Source organism: Miniopterus natalensis, chromosome 17, assembly GCF_054644295.1.
Source record: "Miniopterus natalensis isolate mMinNat1 chromosome 17, mMinNat1.hap1, whole genome shotgun sequence".
In the NCBI taxonomy this organism is placed as follows: Eukaryota; Metazoa; Chordata; class Mammalia; order Chiroptera; family Miniopteridae; genus Miniopterus; species Miniopterus natalensis.
In genome coordinates this window covers 16,901,949-16,921,559 of record NC_142097.1, presented here as the reverse complement: position 1 = coordinate 16,921,559, position 19,611 = coordinate 16,901,949, and the positions used below count along the sequence as shown (strand labels likewise).

The 19,611-nt window shown below is 46.4% G+C and overlaps 2 protein-coding genes across 2 annotated transcripts; both read right to left on the bottom strand.

Moving 5' to 3' along the window:
* Nucleotides 1-695: 695 nt before the first annotated feature.
* Nucleotides 696-13,842, bottom strand: PIGS (phosphatidylinositol glycan anchor biosynthesis class S). Its single transcript, XM_016201924.2, has 12 exons — nt 13,794-13,842; nt 13,391-13,530; nt 13,194-13,305; nt 8,942-9,031; nt 8,570-8,661; nt 6,596-6,803; nt 6,173-6,315; nt 4,996-5,110; nt 3,700-3,845; nt 3,019-3,119; nt 2,101-2,311; nt 696-1,742 (listed from the first exon to the last, which is right to left on the bottom strand). Exons 1-12 carry the CDS (start codon nt 13,825-13,827, stop codon nt 1,467-1,469), a joined length of 1,668 nt encoding a protein of 555 aa, XP_016057410.2. The 5' UTR covers nt 13,828-13,842; the 3' UTR covers nt 696-1,466.
* Nucleotides 13,843-16,072: 2,230 nt separating this feature from the next.
* On the bottom strand, nt 16,073-19,588 carry ALDOC (aldolase, fructose-bisphosphate C). The gene is made up of 9 exons (XM_016201928.2): nt 19,499-19,588; nt 18,318-18,439; nt 18,020-18,231; nt 17,852-17,906; nt 17,597-17,757; nt 17,400-17,483; nt 16,984-17,158; nt 16,664-16,863; nt 16,073-16,536 (listed from the first exon to the last, which is right to left on the bottom strand). The coding sequence occupies exons 2-9, from the start codon at nt 18,427-18,429 to the stop codon at nt 16,441-16,443; spliced, it is 1,095 nt and encodes a 364-aa protein (XP_016057414.1). The 5' UTR covers nt 18,430-18,439; nt 19,499-19,588; the 3' UTR covers nt 16,073-16,440.
* Between the last annotated feature and the right edge of the window lie 23 nt (nt 19,589-19,611).

Here is a 19,611-nt window from a genome sequence, read left to right as displayed (position 1 = left end):
GGAAGGGAGAGAGAGAGAAACACTGATTTGCTGTTCCATTTATTTACGCATTCATTGGTTGATTCTTATAGGTGCCCTGATGGGGGATCAAATCCTCAACCTTGGCATATTGGGATGATGCTCTAACCAATTGAGCTACCACGCAAGAGCAATATATTCTATTTTTGAATTTATGAATGAGTTAGTATCTGAGGTCTTACACTGGTACAAGCCATTCTCTCCAGAGACCCTGCTAAAAAGCAGAAGTACAGTGGTACCTCGGTTTTCGAATGTCTCCATTGATGAACATTTCTGTTTATGAACGCCGTAAACCTGGAAGTAAATGCTTCGGTTTTCGAACACGCCTCGAAGTCAAACATGCCACACGGCTTCCACGGACTGCAAGATCCTGAGGCCCAGCTGTTGGCTGTTGATCCCTCGGTTTTCGAATGTTTCAGAACTCAAAGGGTCTTCCAGAACGGATTACATTCGAAAACCGAGGTACCGCTGTAGATGTTAACAGGCTTGTTGGGCAAACCAGGACATGCTGAGAGACAACTGCCTAGTTGTCTAAGCCACCAGAGGGCCCTCCAGGACAGGGAGGCGGGAAGGGCACATGGCCAGGTAAAAGTAAGGTGGGCCTGTAGAACAGATACTAGGAAACCATTACTTCCACATGAATGAAGAACAAAAGCTATGCTCATACTTCACATCACTCCAATTCACATTCAGTGTTTATTGAGTGCCTAGAATATGCCAGACACTTTCAAATGCTTATCACATTTAATCCTCACAACCACCTTATAAGGAAGGTATCACTAGTGCTGTTTTAACAAATGAAAAACTGAGGCTCAAAGAGATTAAGTAGCTTATTCAGAGCTCCCCATATGATAAGTGCAGAAGCCAGGGTCTGAATTCAGGCATGTTTGATCCCAAGTCTGGAACTTTCTCCACTGTACCACACTGCCCCTATAAAAGGATGAAGGGAACCTTTGCCACACCCACAGCATCAGGCTATACCAACAGGCATAGCTAGTCAGGAGGGAGGGGAGTAAGGGAGAAGGCCCCAGAGGCGACCTACGCCTGGCCCCTTCCATGAGAGCAGTGCTAGGGCTCTCCCGGAGGAGTAAAGAGAAGCATGGAGGGGAAGGGGCTAGAAAACAACCAAGGGCTTTCCCCTAATGCTCCCTCTCAGTGCAAGAGGACTGTGAGAAACAGGGCTGCCCTTGCCCAGGGGGATAAGAAAGGACCTCCAAGTTCAAGCCATAGGAGGAGGCCCACATGATGGGAGTGGGACACCTGAGCCAGAGGAATGGGGAAAGAAGGAAAGATGAACCCATCTTGGAGTGTTACACTTTGGTTGCTGGAGAGTCAACAGAGGCTGCTGGAGATAGGTCATTCTAGGCAGGACCCATTTATGTGCCTCTCAATCTAATACCTCCCACCCTGGCCAGAAAGGAAGGCTTCCTACTGAGATGATGCCCTGCTCAGTCTGTCTTCTCAGGCTTTTTCCAGGACTTGCGCGTCTCCAGGAAGATCTTGACCAGAGACAGGAGGATGGGCACAGCCATAGGCAGGAAGAGCGGGATGTAGATGGCAAACTTCTGGTCATCAGGGAAATAGAGGAGGTGGAGGAGCGAGGGATCAAAAAAGGCACGCTCCGAGGATGTCACAGCTTCCTGGCTGGCAACAAAGGCAGAGGCCAGGTGCCCAGAGGCCAACTCCTCCGCTGCCTTCTGGACTCCAGCTACAGCCCTGTATACCTGGAAAGGGGGCAGGGCATTACCAACTAGTGCTAGTCACTGATGAAGAAGGTGGGGAGTGATGAGCTTTACTGTGTCTTCCATTTACCAGACAGGTGACAGGTTGCCTGGAGTTCACCCAGGATATGTGGAGGCTAGTATAAAATGGCTATGGTGTACTTTCTTAGTGCCTGCTTACCACCCCCCCAATCTGAACTCCTGCTGGGGGCTAGCACTGCCCTCTAAAGAAAGCCTAGGGCATTCAAGGCTGGCATGCCCACACATACCCCCCACTTCAATTGGCTCTAGTTTCACCACACGCTGGCCCTCACTGGCCATTCCAATCCTGGGCCACAGAATCCACTCCCTGCCCACTTACCTCAGATGCCACATCATCCTTAATGACAATGTTGCTGATCTTGCCCAGAAGCTGGGCCAGGGAAGTGAGGGTAGTGGTGGCTGTGGCCAGGTTCTCCACTGACCGAGCCCAGAGCAGCCGGTCCAGCTCCCAAGTCATCAGCCCTTCACTCTTAGGTCTGGAAAATAGGCATTTTGGAGGCACCTGGGGCTGAGCAATCCCAAAGAGCAGCCTGTAGGAACAGCAAAGAAGGTCAAAGGGGCTGAGACTAGGCAGTGGAAGAAGATGGCTAAGATCCCTAGAATAACTAAGATTTTCAATCATACCCAGACTAACAGTGGTTGCAGGAAAGTGCCTCAGGGTCTCAGCTTTTACCTTTTATCTGCTTCTATATTGGACTTCCAAGATCTTATTTGACAAAAGGTTACATGGCTAAAATATTTCTGATAACACCAACTTAGTTTAATCCTCTCACCCTGTCTACTCTCTCTTTGGACAAATGGGGCCAGTAAGGCTTAGTTAAGGGATGATCCAGGACCACTTCTGACAAGATGTGCCTCTCCAATCCTGCACCCACAGTGGACACTGCGAGTCCATCAGAATCCTCTTTCCTAGTGAACCCAAAGAATCCTCAACACAGGGCATCAGGTAGCCACTATCAATAGATCAGTTAGCACGAGAATTAACAGCTATTTTCTTAAGCTCCCCTAATCAAACCCTATGGACCTGACATTCATGAGTCTATTTTTCTTAAAAGTTTTTGTCAGCAACTAGTTCTTCTTAGGAGGATGAAGTGATCCTTGGAAACCTTTATTGGTTTCCTAGGGCTCTAGGCACAGCCAAGGTATCCCTGCCAGGTAAGATTTTATCCCAGTCAGCCCAGGAGACTGTGGTCAGAGTCAGGGGCCATGTCCCCAAGTGGACCACCTAGGACCTCACCGCAACTGGGCCAGGAACACCTCCATCACTTGCACCATGTTCACCTCAACTCGCACCGGCAGCTCCGAGGCATTGTAGGCTTTGGGGTCCACATTGTATACCTGCAAGGGACAATGAGGTTGCCTTGACATCACACCAGGACCATATGCAGCTGTGCCCTAGACGCTCTGGAGACCATGAGAAAAAAGGAACACATATTCTGTGCTCTTTAGAAATTACAAACCTGATGGTATAACTAGTATTTTTTTAATACCTATTAGGAGCTTTTCATAAATTATCTCCATTACCCCCAAAAGTCCTGTAAAAGAAATACTTTTTATTCCAGTTTAGAGTTTCTACCCTTGAGAAACTCCCAGTCTAATAGGAGAGACAAAGTCCCAAACTTTGCAAGATTTCCACAAACAGGTCCAAGATCTAAGATGTAAACAGAAGAGTCCTCAGTAAGTTCAAACTGCTAAATGCAAAAGGGTCATATTATAGAAAATACTGACAAAATAAATAGCAGTGGGGCTGGCAGAGGAGGGGCACAAGCTCACTCACAGCACCCTCACCTCCTTGGTGCCTCCCCTTCCTCAGGCTGGGTCATGGGGGACACCAGAAGAACAACTGAAGAACAGTCTCAGGGAATATCTGTCTGTCCCTGAAGCTTGGGGTTTGGGGTCAGCATAGTGTGATCATTACCATAATGCCACCCCAGCGGGGACTGTGGAAGGCGTTGGTGACCACTGGAGCCCCATCCTTGTCCTGAATGTACAGGGGGGAGTGGGCAAGCTCAGGTACATAGAGTAAAAAGTTGAGCACAGGGTAAAGGGAGGCAGCGCTGGATCCTATGGTACAAAGAGAAGGGGAGTCAGAATATTGAAACATGTTAGTTCTAGATCTTAGTTCCAGGTCTGCCTCTAACTTGCTGGTCACCCACTCTGGGCCTCATATCCTCTCTAGTGGAGGATGATCACTAGGATATTCTCCAGTCCTCAATTTCTGTGGCAAAGAACCTCAGAACATTCTCCCAAGATGCACCACACACTTGAAGGGCAATCCTTAGCCGCAAAATGCCCCTGGAATCTCCCCTCCTCCAACAGTCCTCCCTAAACTGTCTAAGTCAGCTCTCATGGCTACTGTTACATCGCACCCACATTACTATAACTCGTTTTATGCACAAGTATAAATGTGACCTCATGTCAGTTCCCTGCTTAGTATCTCTCAACGGCTAGCCATTCACACCAGGTTATTCAAACTCCTCAACGTGGTCCTGCCTGATCTGATGCCTGCCTGCCCTGCCAACACCACCTTGGTCACCCTCTCACAATTCAGCCTCATTAAGCTTCTCTGAGCTTCCTGAAGGTCTATGTGCTCTTACTCTTCTATATCTAAGCTCATAGTCCCCTTGCCTGAAATGCTCTTCTAGCTGTACTCAGCACTGCCACAGAGCAGTCCCTTGGACTTTGCTGAATGAAGACAGAGGAGGAATTTGCCAAGCCCACACCCCTTGGTCAACCCTGGCCTGGCCCTGATGTCTTAAATTCCACACCTAGTGATTTACTCATTTTGGTTTGCCTATATTGCAGTTCTTCGTCACACCTACTTTTCCTAGGTACCACCCCCAAAATGAAAAACTGGAATCCTAGCGTCAAGGTTGCTCATTCTGCCTTCATGTGCTTTTGCTGTTATCTTTCCTACGTGCATGACCTTATCTTTCCTGGATGGTTTGCAGGGAGGGAGACACACCCCATCCATTCATTTATAAAAAATGCTGGGAAACATGTTTAATAAATGCTTTTTGCTATGATAGTGTGGAAATGGAGATGTCAACAGAGTATCATGACAAAGGAGCCTAAGTGCCCAACACTTCCTCGATGCCCTCAGACCAACCCAACCTGGGAACCATCACAATGTACAACTCGCCTCCAACCCAGGCTGAGCCTTCCGGGTCCCTCTCTGGCCTGGCAGAAAGAGCCCTCAACCTCAGGAGCTCACCTAGACGGGACTCCACTGGATTGATGACGTGGGGGAGGCTGTGTGTGGCCAAGTAGTAGCTGGAGGAAGCTGGGTCAAAGCGGGGGTTTACCCCCAACACTGCATAGTAAAGGATCTAGAAAGTAAAGAGAGAGAGCGTTATTTTGTTTATTGATTTATATTCCACTTTGTCCCAAAAAAGATTTGAGGGGCCTTAAAAAGATACAATTATGACAGGATGAAATATCAGAGACAAAATCAGGGATAAGAGAAAATAGGCGTAGGAAAAAAAATAACAAAGTCATGGGTAAAGTTAAAACAGTAAATATGTTCTTTGAAAACCACATATTTTCCCAGGCTTTCTCACAGCCTAAACAAAGGAAACAAAGAATAGCATAAGTAAGTGTGCACAAGATCAAATCAAGTCAGTCAGTCAGAAGTAATTACTCCCACTACCAAGACCTAATAAAAATTTCTCCCACATTTCCCTCAAAGGACATTGTGTGATACAGAAAGCTACACTCTTCACATCTTTGTTGTTACTACATTAACATATTTCAGGGAGTTTTCTGTTGTTGTTTAACTAAATTCCTGCCCGGCCTGGTGCGGCTCAGCGATTGTCGACCTGGGATCCAGATCACGGTTCAATTTCCAGTCAGGGCATGCAGGAGGCAGCCGATCAATGACGACTCTCTCATCGTTGATGCTTCAACTCTCTCCCCCTCTCCCTTCCTCTCTCTGAAACCAATAAAGATATATATATATTTTTTATTTTATTTTTAATTTTATTATTGTTTAAAATATTACAGATGTTCCTTTTTCTCCCCAATGACCCATTCCACCCCGTTCCTTCCCCCTCCCCAGTCCCTCTCCCCATCATTGTCCATGTCCTTGGGTTGTGTATATAAAAGATGTATTTTTAAAAAACAAAAAACAAAATTCCTTAAGGATGGCACAACTGGTGAATACAGTTCTGGAGGGAGCCATAAGGAAGTTTTTTAAGCATTGATGAAACTCCCCAAGCTGGACACAAGGAGGGAAAGTAGACTCCAGAACCTTATATGTGCACAGGAAATTCCTAGCAAATCAGCAAGGCCAAAGAGCTAGGACAGACTACACTTGCAAACACTAAACATGGATGGACTTTGAAAAGGATGATGCAGCTGGGAAAAGGACTCCTCAACTTGCTCCGTCTCACCTGGGAGTCCACAGAGAAGTTGCCAGCAACACTGAGGGCATTCAGAAAGGGCTGCACATAGCGCCGGACAGCTCCCTCAATGTCCCAGTGAACGTCGTGCGACTTGGGGTCTGGGTTGAGTAAACTGAAGGTGATCTCATAGCCTATGGAAACAGGAGTCAGGAAATCCAGAGGCTTCCGTGGATGAGGGGCAGCCCATAGCCCCTGCTGAACTGAACTTGTCTCGCCTCTAGAATGGGGCTGATTGCCATTATGGAACCAATGGGGGTAAAACTGGCATGAGGAACACTGAGCGCTTTAAGAAAAACTTGAAACCGCAGAAGAAAGAAGTAAAGAGTTTGTATGCAGATTCCCCTCCTGCCCCAATGCCACCACATAATTCATTTCCCTCTCTCTTCCCAGAGCAAAGCCCAGTCACCCTACCCAAGCTGGACTTGAGAGGCCGCCTCTTATCAGAGCTCCACTTGTCCTCTGGAAGGTGGTCAGCCAGGGCTGCAGCAAGCACATCCTCAGTCAAAGACATGGCCTGGGCTACTTGGATTATGCGGCGGCCAATGATGTTAAAAGCCTCCCGGTGCATTATTCCCCTCACGACTGCTGTTCTCTTAGGCCCAATGTAGCTCATCATGTCCTATGAGGGGCAAGCAAGGAACAGAATGCCCATGGCTCAGGGAAGAAAGCAGAAGAGCACTCTGGCTCTGGTTTCCGAGAATCTGGCCTTTTGCACTGAACAACAGGCATGCACCTCTCTTTAGATCCATAGTGAACTATTATCTTAGCATTTCTGAGTTATGGGTATATTGTATCTTTATTCAATTTCGTTCCCTTCTCCTTCCCAGTACACATAGTTCCAGGAAATACAGCTGAATAAGAAAAGCAGAATAAACAAACAACTGGATAGTTTGATCTACATAAATGGTGCAGGGCAAAGAAACAAGTAAAGCTTTTTCACAGCAGCATTACTTGTAATAAAAAGCTGGAGATAATCCAAATGCCCATCAGCAACAGAACAGACAAACTGTGGTACATCTATACAATGAAATATTAGACAGAATTAAAAATAAATTCAATAGATTCAGCTACACATATTATCATGGATGATTCAAACATAAATGTTGAGCACACTGAAAGTTACAGGTACGTGTGCTGTATTATACCATTTATAAAAAGTTCAAAAACATGTAAAACTAAATATATTGTTTATAGAGATACAACATATGTGATAAAATTTGAAATAAAAACAAAACTATACTATAAAATATGGTCACCTTGGGCTGAAAGGATTGGGATGTAACCATGGAGACACACAAGGCTCCAACTACACTGCTGTATTATTATAAGCTAGGGCTTATAATAATATGTTTATTTAAATTTTTCTTCCTCTTTTCATAAGAATTAAATATTTCATTATAGCCCTGGCCAGTTAGCTCAATAGTTAAACATCATCCCATATGTCAAGGTTGCGTTCAATCCCAGTTCAAGGCATATACAACAATCAATCAATGAATCCAGCCAGTGTGGCTCAGTTGGTTGAGCATGGTCCCATGCACCAAGAAATCACTGGTTCAATTCTGGGTCAGGGCACATGCCCTGGTTGCAGGCTCCACCCCCAGTAGGGAGTGTGCAGGAGGCAGTCAATCGATGTCTCTCTCTCATCAATGTTTCTCTCTTTAAAAAAATAAAATTTAATTTAAAAAAAAGAATCAACCAATGAATGCATAAATACATAAATAAGTGGAACAACAAATTGATGTTTCTCATTCTCTCTCTCTCTAAAATCAATCAATAAATTTTTTTTAAAAAAATATCTCACAGGCGTGGCTCAGTGGTTGAGCACTGACCTAGGATCCAGGAGAACACCATTCAATTCCCAGTCAGGACACATGCCTGGTTGAGGGCTCCCAGGTTGCGGACTCAATCCCCAGTCGGGGGCATGCAGGAGGCAGCCAATCAATGACGACTCTCTCTCATCATTGATGTTTCTCTCTCTCCCTCTCCCTTCCTCTCTGAAATCAATAAAGATGTATTTTTTTAAAAATCTCATTATAAATTCATAAAGAAAATGGTACATGGTGTAACTTCCACCAAACCCTTTGCTCATAAAAAAGTCAATGTATTTCCCATGTTACTAGCACAAAGCAGCTTCTTTTATTCCTACTGACTTCCCCCCACACACACACTTTAAATGGTCATTGGAACTTTAACTGTATACAAGTCTTGGATTTAGAAAACCAGAGTCAATGAAAAAATTCCTATTTGCATTCTTTAAAAAATATATTTAGGGAGTTTTCCACAGCAAATGGAAGAAATGGGTGGTAATACTACAAGAAGGGGGTGACCAGGGAGAGGAAGAGCTGATGGGATTAGGGAAGGCCACAGCCTCTCTGCTCATCCTACCTGGGGGAGAAGCGAGGAGTGTTCAGAGATCACATACACAGTCAGGGAGCCCTCTGCTTGTTCCTGTGGCTCAGCTAACATGGTTTCTGCCTCTGGGGACAAGAGCAGGTGGTGCACCAAGAGCAAAAACACCATTCCCTCTCCCTCTGGCCCCCACACAGTGCCTAAGCCACCCCTCCACCTCCCACTGACACCCAGCTGACATGTGGGCAGGCTTGGCTCTCAGTGGCTCAAGCTGAAACACATCCCATTCACAGCTTTCCCAAAGAGATTTTGGAGTTAAGACAAGATATGAAAACTACACCTTTAGGGATCAGAAGGGAAAACAAAACAGGGCTTCATGTTAAATGGCGTGAGCTCCCCTTCCAGTACCTTGCATACTGCCCAATGACAAGGCCTCTTCCTCGTGGTCCAAAGCCCTCCGATAGGCCTTCTGGAAGCGGCATTTGATTTTCATTTTGTCTGAGGAGAAAAGGAAGAAACATGAAAGGAAGAGCAATTATCACACTTCTGCCCACCTTCCTAGCCTAATACTGTCCAGTGTCTGAGGATAGCAAAATGACTGTTTGCAGAAAAAGACCAAAAAGCTATAGCCAATTCTAATGATTTCTGCATGGGTATCAAACATATGACACTCCACCTCTTCCACCTGCCCGGCTCTTACCTCTGCCCGTGTACATGCTACCTTCAACCTGGAGTACTCTCCCACGGAGATATCTATTACAATATTCATTACACAAATAGGGGAAAGGAAAAAAACCATAGGCCATTTTAATAGGTGCCTCAAAATAATTAAAATTCAATGAACATTCTTGATAAAACAAAAATGCACACTTAATGGAAAGCACTAAATAAAGTTCTACCAAAATTAGTAATAAAACAAGGATGACTGCTAGTTCCTTTATCATAAGAGAAAATGTGAATATTTGAAACAAAGAGATAAAATGGCCACTTTTTGAAGCAGTAGTTATTTTCCCTAAAAAATAAAAGAGAATCAATTGAAAAACTATTAGAACTAGTAACAGTTCAGTGAAATGACTAGATATGAGAATACACAAGAATCAATAACTAATAAATATCAGCAATATCTAATTAGAAAAGCAAGTATTTTTAAAAATCCCAATCTCAATTTTAACAATAAAAAACATAAAGATACTCAGGAATGAATGTACAAAAGTGTAAGAAAAAAGCTCAGGACTCTACTGAAGGACATAAAAGATCTGATAAAAAAGGAAAACACATACAAGGCCCTTTAGAAAGATTAAATATTCTAAGTATGTCAATTCTGCCCAAGTTAATCTATACATGTAAGGCAACCCCAAAGCAATTTTTTTCAACCCCTGGAATTTGACAAATTGAGCCTAAAATTTACTGGGAAAATTCTTTATAGAATTTCAGGCCATACATGTAGAAGAAATGATAGGATTTAAAAAACACCATTTTGCAACAGATAATGAAATGGAGTCCAGCATCAATGAATGTTAAAATCATCAGGTGAAAGGTTGACAGGGAAATACTGAAATCAAGCTAACAGTATCTAAACTCACTGAATCATCTGTGTATCACCGAAAGTAAAACAACCAGCCATTACATGCTTTATGATATAATGATAGTAAGTTCTGCATACCAACTATGAAGTATTCTTGCCTAAAAAACTGAACCTGATTTTAATCAAACCTCTAGATCTAACTACCAGTTTATAAGGAACATGGATAATAGAGGAATAAGTTAAATGAAATTAGAAGTAATCTGCCAAATCCAGAATGCGAGATGTTTTATAAAACAAATGATGTGGGTTTCTCCAACAAACCGATGCAAAGAAGTGTATCAAGATGGGATAGGGGAGATGATATATAATAAAAGAGACAGATGAGATTTAACAAAATTTAATGTGTTGACCCTAATTAGACTAAACCAGGACATCTTTGAGATAATTGGGAAAATCTTAATATAGACTAGGAATCAGGTGACATTAAGGATTACTGCTAACGTGGTAAGGTATAATAATCTTTTTAAAAAAAAACAACCTTCAATTAATGGCATACCTTCTCATCCAGAATAAAAGCAGCATGTGAGTCTGGCCCCCTTTTGTCACTCTAGTTTTATTTCACTTCCTCTTACACTGTCCTTCATTCACCTCACTCTAGCCACAACGGGATTATTACTGCTCTGCAAAGAAAGGGACTGCCCCTGCTCCTACCTCAGAACCTCATACTTGCTTTACTCTGCCAAAATGCTCTTCTCCCAGATACCTACACAATTTACTCCTTCACCTCTCATCTTCTCCCTACTCCAATGTCCTGTTTTCAAATGATGCCTCCCCTGGCCACCCTTTCTAAAAAGGCAGTGACCAACCCTGGCCAGTGTGGCTCAATGGTTAGAGAATTGGCCCATGCACTGAAGAGTATCGGGTTTGATTCCCAGTCAAGGGCACGTACCTAGGTTGCAGCTTCGAACCCCAGCCCCAGTCGGGGCACATGTGGGAGGCAACCCATCGATGTCTCTTTCTCACATTAATGTTTCTCTCTCTCACTCTCTCTCACTCCTTCCATCCCTCCCTTCCACTCTCTCTAAAAAATCAATGGAAGAAAAATCCATGGGTGAGGATTAACAAAAATAAAAATAAAGTAAAATGGCAATGACCTCCCCACACCCCCCAAAAAACCTCCCTATCTCATTGCCCTACTCCTATCTCATTGTCCTATCACCATTTACATACATTCCACTTGTTTATTTTTAATTGTCTGTTCTGCTCTTTTTTGTCTCCTTTGTTCACTGCTGTGTCTCTAGCAACTACAACAGTATCTGACATGGGTACTCCATAAATATTTGTTGAATTAATGAACAACCCTATTACTATCCCTATTTAACAGAAAGAAAACCAAGCTTTACAGAGGTTCACAACCTCACTCAAATTCACACAAATAAGTAGCAGAACCAAGGCTTTAGTCCAGCTCTCTTACACCAAAGTTCCATACTCTTGGCCATTCCACTATTACTGAATATCGTGTCAGTAACTATGAAGAAATCCATGAGATACTGATAATAACCAAGTTGCAAACTAACATGTCAGGTATAATCCAATTTTCATTTTGAGAAATAAAAAGTATACGTGTGTACATTAGGGTGAACCATATGAAATATGATTTTCTTTTTAAATGTGTGACCAAGGTTAAAGAGCTAGAAAGTAAATGGCATGGTCTGGACTCAGCCTACATCTCCCGTCACTCCCAATCTTTCATTTCACACTGCAGAAAAGTAAAACTGCTCATGGACTCCTCCCACCCCTAACATGCTCATTTACGCCTCCATGCTTTTACACAGGAGGCAGCCAGCACAGTTTGTTGGTGAAAAGCCTGAACACTGGAATCAGTCAGGCCTGGCTTTAAATCCCAGTTCTACCTCTTACTAGCTAGCTTAAACAAATTAAAATCTCTTAAGTCTGTTTCTTTCATTTTTGAAGTGGGGATCATAATGTAAGAAAGGGTGAAATGAGGCAACACATAAAGTACTTCACTTAGTTTTTGGCATATAATGCAAAACAACTAACATTAGCTAGCATTATTATTGGCTCATGTTGTTCCCTCCCTCAACTCCCCATTTAACCTGAATTCTTAAACATCCTCTAAAAATCTGACTTAAAACTTATATCCCTCAAAACTTTCTCTGCCCTTCTTTCCTCCCAAAAAATTAAAGGCTTTCTTAAGTGCATATCTGTTTCTTATATACTTCTGTGATTTCTTTATCTAAGTGTCTTTCTCCCCTACCTATGAATTTCTTGAAACCATTATCAATTTCTCAGTCATCTGCAAATTCCCGGTACCTAAGAAAAGTGCCCAACAGCCCTGGCTGGTGTGGCTCAGTTGGTTGGAGCATCATCTTGTGTACCAAAGAGTCTCAAGTTTGATTCCTCATTAGGGCACATACCCAAGTTGTGGGTTCTATCCTTGGTCCGGGCATGTACAGGAGTGATGTTTCTTTCTCTCTCTCTCTCTCTCTCTTCCCCTTCCTCTCTCTCTAAAATCAATAAAAACATAACCTCAGATGAGGATTAAAAAAAAAAGGGGGCCCCGCCTAAGTGGCTCAGTGGTTGATCCAAAAGACTGCAGTTCCATTCGGATCAGGGCACATTCCCCGGGGTTTCCCTGCTTATCCCCAGTGGGGGGCCTGCAGGAGGCAGCTTATCAACAACTCTCATCATTGATGTTTCTATCTCTCTCCCTTTCCCTTCCTCTCTCTGAAATCAATAAAGATATATTTTTTAAAAAGAGAGAGAAAAGTGCCTAACACTCAGTGAAATATTTAATGTTAAACTAAATAAGGCCTATATACAAGTCCAACTTGATTCCAAGGCTTTCCACTACATCCCACTTCCTCCCCTATCCACTAATGAGGATCAACTAACTCTGATCAGGTAGCACAACTGTTTTATGAATCAAATTGCTGCCTTAATGCTGAACACTGAATTTAATGTTGCTTTTCTTCTAACCAAACACACTGCTCATTCACGGAAGCCTTTTCGTAAGTTCTTAACTACCTTTATGGGACACCCACACTCCTACCCAACGCATATATGGACTGAGCTCAGACCGGAAAAGCAGCCCTAAACCCCCCAGAAACTCACACTTCAGAGGGATCTCTCTCTCATGCACAACGGTGAAGGGCAGCTTCTCCTGATCGTCCAACGGCACCGACTCTCGGGTAAACACGACAATGACGGGCACCATGAGCCGGAGCTGCAGAAAAGCGCACCAGGGCCGTAAGTTGAGTCTGTACCTTGCAGATGAGCTGTCGTCTGGCCCACCCCCATCAAAGTCTCACCTGCAGGGAATTCAGCCCACTGATCTGGGAGTAAGGCAACGAGGCCCGGTAGGTCTCCGTGGTCTTCCACCAGAGCGGCAGCCCCAGCACGATGGCCACCGTGGCGAAGAAGAGGGCGGCGCGCTTGCCTCGGACCACCTCTGGAGGTACGGGGGTACGGACTGAGGCGCAGGAAGTGGGCGGAGGTACCTGCCCCAAACCCGACGCGGAGGAGCCGAGCAACCCGTAGGCGGTGGCTCTCGGCCCTCGTTCGTAGGGATCCCCGTGCTACTGGCCTGGGCCCGAGTCTGAAACGACCCCGGGACCCCAGTCCGCAGGACCTCTGGCACACCACAATCCCCACCCTCCTCATTCCTCCCTCGCAGTCCGCGAATCGCACGCCCCAACCCGAATGCCACCGCACCTAGATCTGTAGCCGCGGCCCCGGCGGCCGCCATGCTTGATTCCGACGACTCTAGCCGTCGGGCGGAGCAGCGCAAGCCTCCCCCAATCGGAAACCGGGGGGGCGGGACCACAGCAGCGCTCGCGGCCAATCGCGAGCGACACTCCAGTCTCAAAGGCGGGAGAAAGCTGGCGAGCGGTGGGCGGGGTCCACTAGGGGTTAAGAGAGTAAACTCTGCAGTGGTTAAATCGTAATGGGGTGACCCCGGGCAGCTCTAAGTCTGTTTTTCATCCAAAAAGTGGAGATATTTACTAAAATGAGCTCATTCATGTAAAGAACCTGAGACACGGAAAACAGTCAAATGTCACCTATTAGGATTATTTGTCATCTATCAACGAGCTTCTCTTCCAGGCTCCCTTTCCTCAAGCCTCAAACATGCAGGTGGCCAGCTAGTAGTACTCTTTCAGCTATTTGGCTCATTCAGTCTTTTTTTAAAAAGAATTTTTATGAGTCTATTTGGGCCAAACTGATGATATATGCTAGGGAGCAACATCCCAAATGCTCCCATGTCCACTGACTTGAGAGGAAGGGAGAGAAACATCAATTTGTTGTTCCACTTACTTATGCATTCATTGGTTGATCCTTGTTTGTGCCTGGACCAGAGATCGAACCCGTAACCTTGGTGTATTGGGATGACACTCTAACCAACTGAGCTACCCAGTATTTTTAAATTCATTTTAATTCCTTTCCAACTTGTAAAAGTCTGAATGCTCCGCCTAAAATTTGCAAGCACAGACCTGGCCAGGTTGCTCAGCTGGTTGCAGTGTGATCCCATACACCAAAGGGTTGTTGGTTCGATCCTTGGTCAGGGCATGTGGGGGAAACCTCGATGTTTCTCTCCCCCCACCCTAAAAAATAAATAAAAACATATATTTGGGTGAAGATTAAAGGAGTATTTTTTTTTTTTAATTCACAAACAAAATCTGTATTCTGATTACTTTAGTTCAAATCCTGACATCACCACTTCACCTGAGTGCACTTGAGAAGTTAACCCCTTTGTGCCTGTTTCCTCATATTAAAATAGGGATAATAGTCCTAGCTGGTTTGGCTCAGTGGCTAGAGCATTGACTGGGGCACTGAAGGATCCGTGCTGGGTTTGATTCTGGCCAAGGTCAAGTACCTGGGTTGCAGGCTCAATCCCCGCCCTGGTCAGGCTAGGGCATGTGTGGGAGGCAACCAATGGAGGTGTCTCTCTCACCTTGATATTTCTCTCTCTCCCCCTTCCACTCTCTCTGAAAAGCAATGGAAAAAATACCCTCAGGTAAGGACTGAAAAAATAAATTAAAAATAAATAAAGAGGGATATTAATAGTGTCTATTTTATATAGATAGTGAGTTAATAAACATAAAATGATTAGAATAAGGCCTGGCAGGTGCACACAGAAAGTACTATATAAATATTAGCTATTTTTGTTGATATAAGGTCAGGTTACATTAGGCCTACATTCCCATATTGCAATAATTAGCTGGGTGTAGCATTAATTGTGCATTTTAATCACAGCATGGCCTCCCCAGTTCACAAGGAACACATTTAGCAGGTTCTTTCATCTTTTTGTTTACTCAGATAGGTCTAGGTGCTCACCCTACCCCCACAGCCCACCGAAGTGGTCAAAGTTCATCATGAGAACTCACCAGGTCTGCCTTTGCCCAAACCCTCAAATTGGCCCCCTCTGTGCTCCCATCTACCCCAAATGGGAGTGGACAATAGCCCTTGGCAACCTCCTAGATATTCTGATCCATCTGGCAGTCCCAAACCTTGGGGATTCCCTTTGTTGGGCAGGAGCCCAGGTGCTCCTCCTACAGTGATTCTCCCTTGCAGAATGTGTCAAGCCCTGGCAGGGCTCAACACAGCTGAGAAGTGACAGACTCCCATCCCCTCCTATCACAGTTTGGGGCCTTGCACAAAAGCTGCCTTCAGGAATTGCTCAGGTCTTGCACCACTCCATCCTGCTACAGCTGCAGCCTAGTGCCTCTGATGTGGCAATTCTTGAAAGACTTGCAGCCCTCCATACGGCCTCACTCCAGCCTTGGACAGCAACAGGGAAGAGCCTGAGATGGGAATGATGACGAGGTGTACTTCTCCCCCATAAACTTAAAACCCAGTGAATCAAAACCCATCCTCTCCACCTCCACAATCAAAGGGCCCTGAGACAGAGTAGGCAGAGATCAGAAACTGGGAGGAGAGGATTTGATGTGTAAAACAGACAGACAAAGTAGCATGTTTTGCTATCATTTATTTGCTATGTGGTATGTACCCAAAGCATAAGTCAGGTCTGGTGGCCTTCCCTCTGATCCCAGGAGAAAGGGCAGGCAAGGAGAGCCCAAGGAGAAGCTACCCCATCATGGGGAAATTGTGGGGGCTGACAAAGGCAGGGGGAGTCTTGGGCATCCTGCTCTGACTTCTAGCAAGTTCTGCCTTCAGCCATGAGGGGCTTCCTACCCCCCATCGGTCCCAGGTGCAGCAGGAAGAGGGGAGGGGAGGAGAAAACAGGAACATGACTCGGTGCTGGATGGAGGCATCTTTGCTCTGCAAAGCTATTTGGCCCTGGCTGTGACTACAGGAAAAATTGGGTGCAGGTGGCTGGGCCAAGAGCTGTGGAATGGAGTACTCAGTAGGCATGGTTGGCAATGTAAAGGGACTGTGCTGCTGCTCCTCCATCTTCTCCACTGCCTTCATACTTGCCCTGGGCTGCAAGCCCATTCACCTGCAAAAGTGAGGGAAGGGAAGGTGTAAGCACGCCGAGCCAACCCGCAGATGCCAAAGGCTGTAGTCTTTGGATGCTACCCCCTGTCTAGCACTACCACCCCCAACCACCACCCCTAGCTCCCAACCTCAGCCCGCTTGATGAACTCCTCAGTGGCAGCCCCAGCATTGTCCCTTTGCCCTCGCCAGGCATTGAGTGCAGAGGCCTGCAGGGCACGCCCATAGGAGAAGGTGAGGGCCCAAGGCTTCGGAAGGGGGCAGCGATTGATAGCATTGAGGTTGAGTGATGCCTCCTCTTCACTCTGACCCCCAGACAGGAAGGTCACTCCTATAGAGAAAACAAACTGATTAGTCACTCCCTGTTTTTCCAGGGTAAGGGACCCTGAAGGCACAGGAAGAACCTGAGGATGGTCTAAGGACAGGAGTAGGTCAGGAAGCAGGGTGGTACCTGGGACAGCTGGGGGCACAGTGCGACGCAGGGCAGTGACAGTTGCCATGGCAACCTCCTCTGGGCTATACTTGATGGGACAGGCATGTCCAGGGGTGACCATGTTGGGCTTCAGCAGGGTCCCTTCCAGGTACACGTGATGGTCACTCAGAGCCTTATACACAGCAGCCAGGACCTGAGGATCAGAGGAGGTTTACTAAGGCCTGGTCCCTGCCACTTACTGCTCTATGCTCCCTGTCTAGAGGTGGGCGGGCATGACTGTGAGGGTCAGTATAGGCTCAGGCTCACAGGTCTATTCTAGGATCAAGTGAAAAAGTGCTTGGGGAAAGTGCCTGCATCTGAACCAGGGACTGTGGCAAACAAGCTTCCATCAGGCTGTCCCTGTGGTATGTGTCTATGCCCAGGTGAGGACTTACCTTCTCTGTGACATACTGGCAACGTCTGAGGTCATGGTCTCCATCAGGCAGGATTTCAGGTTCCACGATAGGCACAATGCCATTCTGCAGGTAAGAGAAGAGTAGCTTGGCAGGGGCAATAGGGAAGATGGGAGAAAGTTCTCTCTCCAACAGGCACAGGGCACCAATCTGAACCCCTCATGCATGCATACACACACCTGCTGGCAGATGCTGGCATAGCGGGCCAGCACACTGGCATTCTCCAGAATGGCAAGTGCTGAGGGTGTGCGCTCACTGATTTTCAGCACACAGCGCCACTTGGCGAAGTCAGCACCATCCTTCTTGTACTGAGCACAGCGTTCAGAGAGTCCATCCAGCCCTGCAGGCATATTGCCAGTCTCATCACTCTGCCCCTCTTTGCCAGCATCAACCACCCCCCAACCCTGTGGTCCTGAAGTCTACCCATCCTGTACCTTGAGTGGTAGTTTCTCCGTCAGTCCCAGCTAGAGGGACTACACCTTTGTCAACCTGAAGCGAAAACACAGGCAGAAGGTTGAACCCAGGCAGGATTCCCCTTGCCACCCTTCACACACACACACCTATTTCCATGCTCAATCCCCATCCAGGGTCAGTGGCTGCACCTTGATGCCAACGACAATGCCCTTATCCTGGATGGTACGGACGAAGGGGACACCATTATCATCTTTCTGGTAAAGTGTCTCATGAAAGAAGATGACACCTCCAATGCACTTCTTCACACGGTCATCAGCACTGAACAGGACCTGGCGGTACAAACGGCGGTTCTCCTCTGTGTTTTCCACCCCAATTTGGCTCAGCCGCTTGGCCATGCTGCCTGGGGGCAAACAAAGAGGGGTAACAAGGTGATCCCCAGGGCTTCCTGGCCACCTTTACCCTACCCAACCACAGGCCCCCACCTACCTACAGACTCATCTGCGGCCAGGATGCCTTTGCCTGGTGCCACAATCCGGAGAGCAATGTCAGATAACTCCTTTTTCTGCTCAGCAGAAAGGGCTGGGTATGAATGGGGCATGGTGACAGCTCTGTGGAATGGAGACAAAATATAAAAGCCGTACCCCCACCTACTACCTCCTCCGCTTCCTCTCCTGGCCATATGGGCCAAATGGCCCTCCCTCCACCCCCCCAATAAGCATGGGGCTGGGAACAGGGCAGCAGTCCTTGGCATGGGTCCTGGGCATCAAAGTGGCACCAATTTTTTTGACAGCTAGCAGGCTTAGGGCCCCAGTTCCCACATCTCCTTTTGTCCCTGATGGGCACCCTTCCCAGCCCTGGAGAAAGATGCATGGTGGGGGTGGGGAGTTAAGCAGACTTGAATCTACAGGTCTTATGAAACCTGTCCAAATGAAGATGCCAATCCTTCTCTCGTTAAATTTGGCCCCTTCTTCAGGTAGGCATAACCCCTGACCTTTCCAACTTCCCTTTTCTCATCCTCAGTAGGACCCCTAGGGAAAGTGCACTTACTTTTAAGCCTTCAAAATATGGCAAAAAGGACCCATCACCCTTCTTCCCTTGGCTTGTGGACGAAAAGGTTGGGAGGAGGGGGGCAGGTAGGGAGTAGGACTGGCAGGCTTCTATAACCTGTTTTCCATACCCAAACCGGACTACCTCTGCAGGCAGGAGATGGGAGCAGAGGGTCAAAATTGAAATAAATGAGTAAAAAGGCTAAGAAAGGGAGGGAGAAGGCAGATTTGTTGGGTGGTGACAGTGAGACAGGCTAACTAGTAAGGGGGAAGGACCTAGACCAGCGGGACAGAGAAGGCAAAAGAACTGTAGAGGGAACTTAGCCAAGGAGAGGGAGCAGATGAAATTAAAATGGTCTTGGTGGAAGAGGCTGACCCCATGAAAAAAAACAATAAGCAGAGGAAGACTTGGGATTGGAAAAGCTGAGGTCCCAGTGTAAGAACTGAGAGGAAGGGGTGTTGTGGAAGGTCTGAACCATGGGATTTAGAGTGGACAGAAAGGACAGAGGTTGTAAGGAGAGAGCTGAGAGGGCCACAGGGAGCAGGGCAAGGATGGCAGGGGGAAGAGTCAAGAACAAGAAGCAGAGATGCTGAGCAGCTCCCGCCTTGCCCCAGCCTCACCTGTGAGCAGCGAGTTGGCGGTGGCAGCACAGTTAACAGCCTGGGTCCAGGTCTGAAACAGCTGTGGCTTCAGCCCTGGCTCCTGTAAATGAGGCTGAGGATGCCGCAGAGCT

What these genes read in the sequence shown, in the direction of transcription:
- PIGS (XM_016201924.2), bottom strand. Translation starts at nt 13,827, where the DNA reads ATGGCGGCCGCCGGGGCCGCGGCTACAGATCTAG. An exon ending in GTGGGCTGAATTCCCTGCAG is followed by an intron (nt 13,306 to 13,390) that starts GTGAGACTTTGA and finishes GCTTTTCTGCAG; the next exon opens with CTCCGGCTCATGGTGCCCGT. An exon ending in AGGATGATGTGGCATCTGAG is followed by an intron (nt 1,743 to 2,100) that starts GTAAGTGGGCAG and finishes CCCCCTTTCCAG; the next exon opens with GTATACAGGGCTGTAGCTGG.
- ALDOC (XM_016201928.2), bottom strand. Translation starts at nt 18,429, where the DNA reads ATGCCCCATTCATACCCAGCCCTTTCTGCTGAGCAGAAAAAGGAGTTA. An exon ending in GCCAGTATGTCACAGAGAAG is followed by an intron (nt 17,159 to 17,399) that starts GTAAGTCCTCAC and finishes TCTGATCCTCAG; the next exon opens with GTCCTGGCTGCTGTGTATAA. An exon ending in TGTGCCCCCAGCTGTCCCAG is followed by an intron (nt 16,864 to 16,983) that starts GTACCACCCTGC and finishes TTTTCTCTATAG; the next exon opens with GAGTGACCTTCCTGTCTGGG.